Below are 6,497 nucleotides of genomic sequence, written 5' to 3'. Positions count from 1 at the left end.
TTACACATCTAGGTTTCTCCCCACTGCTGTCTAATATAACCGTGAGGACTCAGAGCACTAGGTAACCAGCCTTTATGTGTGAGTCCCCAGACGAGTCCATTATTTAATTACAGTTGTGTTGGAATTCCCTATGGAGCCCTGCTTGTTTTGAGGGATACCATCAAAAACCTCCACATAGATTCTTAGTCAACTAAGAATCGAGCTGGAGGGAGCAAATGACCCTTATCTCCAGAGCTGAACAAGTCCAGACTCTCATTTATCCAGCAAAAGGTTTGGTCATATTCACAGTAAGTAATTCCAATTGAAAAGCTAAAATTAAAAACCAGCCACCCATTTTTATTCTCTATTTCTGAGTTATCTCAACACTTGTCCTTAGCATGAGTTACCTCAACTTTTAACTTTTAATACCACCTGGAAGATTTTTTAAATCAGCTTAAATAAAGTTAGGGCCTCCTACCTTAAAACAGAGAGGTCCGGAATTCCAAGAAAAACTCACCCAAGTTCACCCGATGCAAAGTGGGGAGTCAGTGGGGGCACAACGGACCCCTGCTGGTACCTAGCACCTGGTCCCGGTCCTCAGGGTGGTCCTGGGTGGGCTTCTTTGGAATCCTGCCTAATGTACCAAGTAAGTGTTGACATAAGAAACATCCAAACCTGTAGAGAATTTTAATGAGTTTCTTTGAGCTAAACTGCCAGGAAGCAAAATCTCATCAGATTAAGAAAATGCTCCGGAGAATGGCAGTTTTGCAGCTTATTTTATGCATTAGAATCAAAAGAGGAGACAAAAGGAAGGTTACATGAAATCCATTGGTGATAGATTAAGGGGGAGGGAGAAAGCAAGGCAGGGAAGTCTCTTGGATTGGATAAAAAGTAAAACAGAGAGACACGAACTTCTTTTATTAGTGAGTACATGATAGTTAATTATTAACATTTTACAACTTTTAACACAGGGACAGTATTCTACAAAACCCCTACAAGAGGTTCTGTTGTCTGGTGCGGTAGGCTGTGCCCTGAGGGGCCCGGATAAAGGGATTACTCTGACATTCCAAGTATATGTTATCTTAGAAGCAAAAAGACTATAGAAGGGCTTACTTGATGTAAATACTGACCTTTGTGAAGAAAGCTACAGGCCCAGGATGTGACTACCCACCATGACCCGCTTTTAGTTAGGAATTTACATGTTCAGACCATTCCGTGTGGTTAATTTCGGTCTTTTGAGTTTGTAGGGCCCGCCATGCTGGCCTTCCCTGAGATTGTCAGGTTTAGTGTGTGGGCCTTTTTTGTCTGCAATTGTTTAATTCCTCATTGATGAGTTTTAGAGCTCTTTATAAATTTTAGATGCATTTAAAAGTAAATTAGAGACATCAGTGTACTTCCCTCTAAATACATCAGCATGCGTATTATTAACTAGGGTTCAATTTCTTTACATATAGTGAAGTACACAAATCTTAAATTTATGATCTCTGAGATTTGACAAATGCTACTCCTGTGTAACAAAAACCACTGTCATGATGTAAAACATTGTTCTGTTGATTTTTATGACCACCGATGGCAATCTATTTGAAAAACAGTGCTTCAAATAATCTAGCTGTAACGCAAGGCCAGGGTAGAGGCTCTGGGCTGTAAAAATAGGATTTGCAACTAAGATGTTGCTTTTGGGAGACAACCAGTGAGAAGGGCTTCCCTTCGCAGACTGCAGGGACCACCCTGGGTTTGTTTCCAGGATGGCCTTACCTTACTGCACTGTGCAGCCCAAAAAGGCCATGTGCCAGTGCTGGCGTTCATAATGGAAGACCTGGAGGACGTGGCCCTGGACCATGCTGACAAGGTGAGAGTGGCATCAAGGCTGTTTGTTCTTTTCATTTGGATTGGGGCTCCTGGGGCCACTCCTACCCATTCCTTGAGCACATCCTGTGAGTTATGGTAAGTGCAGACTGAACCCTGCCTCAGGGAGCTATTGGTCTAAAAAGGGTATTAGGGCACAAATGAGCAAGACACAAGCAGAACATGGCTCGTTCCCTCAGAGAGGCTCTGATAAGGACTAGACAGGTTAGAGAAGGGAATAACTCCTTTTTCCTTCCTGGGGGAGGTGGCATTTGGTGAATGAAATGGATTTTGTTGCTAAGATTAGAAAGTAGAGGGGCATTCCAGATGGAGGAGAGAGCATCGCTAGAGCTTTAGAGATGGAAAAGACCCTTTGTGTGTCAGTTCAGTTTGATCACAATCTTGGGAGTTAGGGCCATTGGGGTCTCTCATGGAGACCTCAACCCCCAGCCATAGGAATCTGGCCCTTATTCAGTAGGCAGCAGGGACTGCAGGAGGATTTCAGTTGGGGAGAGACCCACCCAAGAGGTTTTATTGGGAAGTTTGATCTGGGCTTTTTAGGCAGAATGTGTTGGGTAAGGGGAGGGGAGAGTGTCTGGGGCAGGAGAGGCCACTGCAAGCCCAGAGTGGTTGGGGAAATGAAGGCCAGGTGGGCAGGCACGGAAGGTTCACTATCTTTTCACCGGTCAGTTGGGAAGGACGGCGTTTCACCGGGCAGCTGAATACGGGCAGCTGGATGCTCTGGACTTCCTTGTGGGCTCTGGCTGTGACCACAGTGTCAAAGACAAGGTACTGTGACCGTGGGCCCCAGGGGAGGGCCAGGCTCTGGGCTCCTGACAGGGATGGGTGCTGACAGCTCTCCTGTGCCTACTTCTGATTCCAACATGCTAGAGAAGCAGGCAGCCAAAGGCGAGAGTGTGTCCGAAGTTCTTTAAACAGGCCTTTTTTGAGCACACTCGATGGGCCTGCCCTGTGCTACAGGGAGGAGCACAGAGATGCCCATGACGGTTTCTTACTCAAGGAACTCAATGCCACAATCCTAGTAAAGAGCTATGAGCTAATGCGGGGAGTCAGGATGGCAAATCGAATTGATTTGTAGTGCTGTCTAGGATGGGTTTGAGCAGACAGTGATTCCACTGAGGACGTCTTTTGTTAGGGGGCATGGGAAGAGTTAGGGGGTTGGTAGCCATACATCTGTGGTTATTTGTTTTCTTTATGATTTAGTAATTTACTATGGTAATGGCAAAAGTAGAATAAGAATACTGACAAGGGAGCATTTCTTTCAGAGTAGATTTCACCTATCTGAGAAGGGGTGAGGGATGGGGCCTCAAGGGACTACCCTACAAATGACTCGTGGCAATGGACCTTTGTGAATCCTTAGGCAAAGATGTTGCAGCAAATTCTAAACAATGATTTCATCAAAGGGACGAACTCCATTTTAAATTTTCTGATTAATGTCCTTGGCCAGAATAGAAGAAGTCCTGTTTCTAAGCTAGTGACGGAGTTCACAGACGAATGCACTGTAGAATCTTAGAATTGGAAGGCATCTATATCAAAGGCTACTTCAACCTTTTCACTTTACAGATGTGGAAACTGAGGCCCAGAGAGGGGGATACTTTATTTTTTATTTACTTGTTTATTTTAAACATTTTATGTATTTATTTTTCCCACTCCCCCCTCCGAGAAGAGGATACTTTAGCCAAGATCATACAGCAAGACAAATGTCAATTGGGTTTGGAACCAGCATCCTGATGCCTTAGCCCTGTGCTCCTCGCTCTCACCAAGCTGCCTCCTGGGGCACTGAGCCCTTGGGTTTACAACAAATCTGTCTGTCCACACTCATCCTTTAGGGATGAAGACTGAGTAAGACCGAGTCGGATCCTGAGACTTGAATTAGGCTGATTTCCTTCATTTCGGAAACATGGCTATCTCTGGAAATGGCCATGTTCTGTGCTGGGAACTGAGAATACAAAGAGGGATCAATGACAGCCCTTACCAGGACACATCTACCCAGGAGGCAAAAAAATGATTCTACTTAGGGCCCCAAGAGAGCAGGAGCACCAAAACCAAAAAAAACAAAAGTCCAGCTTTGATGAACTTACCCAGAACCCTTGCAATTGGAAATTCTAGAAAGAAGCATTTAAAATTGCATGGCCCTGTTGAGTTTTATATTTTCAGATGAGGAGTATTTCATCTGGGGAGGGGCCACAGTAAGTAAGCTTTACAAGGTTCTGGGCCACTTAAGGTCTGACTCTTGCTAGGACCCCATGGCTGCATAGGGGGATAGACTTGTCAGAATCAATGACAACGCATGTCGTGCCTCAGGTGCTGTAATGGTAGGGAGGCTTTGAGAGCCCAGAGAAAGTGATTAATTCCACTGGGAACATTAGGGAGATGCTGACAGGACCTCACAGATGTAAAGAGGCTGGGCACCCCCACAGGTGGAGGGCAGAAGGCACTGGGCCCAAGGCCAAGCCCTCCTACTGTCAGCCTCTCCTGCCTCTGAGTGCCCTGCCCTGCCCAGCCCTAGTAGGGGGTTCGTGCCACCTGCATCTTCAAAGGACAAGATGTGGATATTAATAACCCAGAAGGAAAGAGAAAGCCCTGCCCTGTCTCCACAGCCCTGTTCGCTGGGGGCATGTGTCGGGCTCGCCTCCGTTCACTCACGTTCTCTGTGTCTCTTTGAACACAGAGACTTCACACTGTGGCCACAGCCCCACAGCCTGATCCTTGCTTGCTGCAGTGAGTGGAGAGGGTGGGAGAGCAGCGGAACAAAGCCGCTGAGGGGAATTTTTAAACTTAAGTTTATTTATTAATATAATATGATGATGATCATAAGGGAAATTTAAATGTTTCATCTTTGATCCCATAAGATAGTTATAGCTGTTTTATGTATGTGTGGGATCTATCATGGGGTGGGTATGTTTTTAACTCTTTTAAGTACTGCTTTGGCTTTGGTATATGTTCACATCCTCATCGGGCCCTTTAAAGATCTATGCCTAAATGTGAATGTCCTGATTCTTACCTCAGGAAGGTACTGCGACAGGCCAGGATGAGGAAAGAGCTTGAGCTAGGAGGCTCCCATGAATGGTTCAGCTAGATGTGTCCAAGGGGCCTTCTGGATGTGATGAATGGCCAAAGCTGGATCTTCCCTTCTGTATGTTTCTGTGGGTTCCTCAGGTATCCTTGCCTTCTGTGGTTCTTTAGGGACATACTGTTTCTCCGGCTGGCCACTTCCAGCTGTCCTTTCCCCTCTAGGTGTCCTAGTAAGATCCCTTTGAGGATAACCCCTCAGCAGGGGCCACTTTTAATACAAAAATATTGTGCCTTTTGCCTTACCCCACCCGCTCCACTCTCTCAGCTCTGTCACAGTCACCTTTGGACTTCTCAAGTGTGAGGCAAATGCCAGTCCTTTGGCTTTCAATTTCCAAAAGACACAGGTTAAGCTCTCCATCACATTATTTACTCACTGAACAAATACCTTTGAGTGTCTGCCATGTGCTGCAGGCCCTATTCTAGGCACTTTAGAGAACAAAAAAGAAATCTCCGCCCTGTGGTGCTTAAGTTCTAACAGCAGAGTCAGACAATAAATAATAAGCGTAGTTACAAGTAAATTATAAACTGTTAGAGGTTATCAGTGCTATGGGGAAAAGGAAAAGCTGAGTGGGATAAGGGGATCAGGAGGACAGGGGTGGGAGTTCCAGATTTAAATTACGTCAGGGCGGGCCACACTAGTCAATGAAAAGCTAACATCTTGAACAAAGACAAGGAGGCAAGTGACTGGGCCATGTGGCTGGCTGGGTACAGCCTGAGCACAGGGAGAGTCCCTGGAGCTGTGGCCTTAAGCAGAGGATGGGGATGGTGATCTGGGGTCCCCAGCAAGGGATTAACTTTAGACAGGAACATGGAAGGTAGGGATTTTTTTTTTAAAGTAAGGTGTCTGCCTTGTAATATAAGAGAGACCAGGACTTGGCCCTTGAAAGTGCCCTGAGTTGTAGTTTTTCGCACAGTTCTCAGGGGGCAGGGTGGCATTGGCTTAGTACGCAAGACTACAGTTTGTAGAGTCCACCTGGTTGTGTTGCAGCAACTCATGATTTGCTCTGCAACCCTGAAGATGTCACTTGCCTTCTCTGGACCTCAATTTCCATGTCTGTGAAATAAGGGGATGGCTCCAGCGGGTCCCCAGAGCCTGAGAGGATCTATGATTCTCCCAGCCCCTTCTCCCTGTAGGAGGGGAACACAGCCCTGCACCTGGCTGCTGGCCGGGGCCATCTGGCTGTGTTACAGCGACTCCTGGACATCAGGCTGGACTTGGAGGAGAGGAATGTGGTGAGTTGCCCCCTGGAGGACGCAGAGATGCATGACACTCACTCCCTGCCTTTAAGGAACTCCCGCCAGTGATGCAGCCTAGTTTTCTGTCATAGAGGCCCTGAAGCCAGGAGCTAGGGACATGTTCTTGGACTACTAGCCCACCAGGAAAAGCTAAGCAGCAGCACAAAATTCCAGACTTTGCAGGGCCCGAGGCATGAGGGATTACCAAGAAGTCATACACAGGCTGTGTGCTCAAAAGATGCGAGAAGTCTCAGTGGCCAGGACGATCAGGGATGGCTTCCTGGAGTAGGAGGGAATGGACAGAAAGCAGGAGTGAGGCAGCTTGGAGGGTGAGGAGAATG

General features: G+C 46.7%; 1 protein-coding gene across 1 annotated transcript in view; it reads left to right on the top strand.

Annotated features, from left to right (window-relative positions):
* Nucleotides 1–6,497, top strand: part of ANKDD1A (ankyrin repeat and death domain containing 1A) — a 38,516-nt gene that overhangs the window by 14,786 nt on the left and 17,233 nt on the right. The window contains exons 4-6 of the mRNA XM_023532577.1: nucleotides 1,724–1,828; nucleotides 2,515–2,613; nucleotides 6,055–6,221. Coding sequence (XP_023388345.1) covers nucleotides 1,724–1,828; nucleotides 2,515–2,613; nucleotides 6,055–6,221 — 371 coding nt within the window. The remainder of the gene's footprint in view (nucleotides 1–1,723; nucleotides 1,829–2,514; nucleotides 2,614–6,054; nucleotides 6,222–6,497) is intronic.

Source organism: Pteropus vampyrus, unplaced genomic scaffold (genome assembly GCF_000151845.1).
Source record: "Pteropus vampyrus isolate Shadow unplaced genomic scaffold, Pvam_2.0 Scaffold85, whole genome shotgun sequence".
Lineage (NCBI taxonomy): Eukaryota > Metazoa > Chordata > Mammalia > Chiroptera > Pteropodidae > Pteropus > Pteropus vampyrus.
This window is presented reverse-complemented; position numbering and strand designations above follow the sequence as displayed.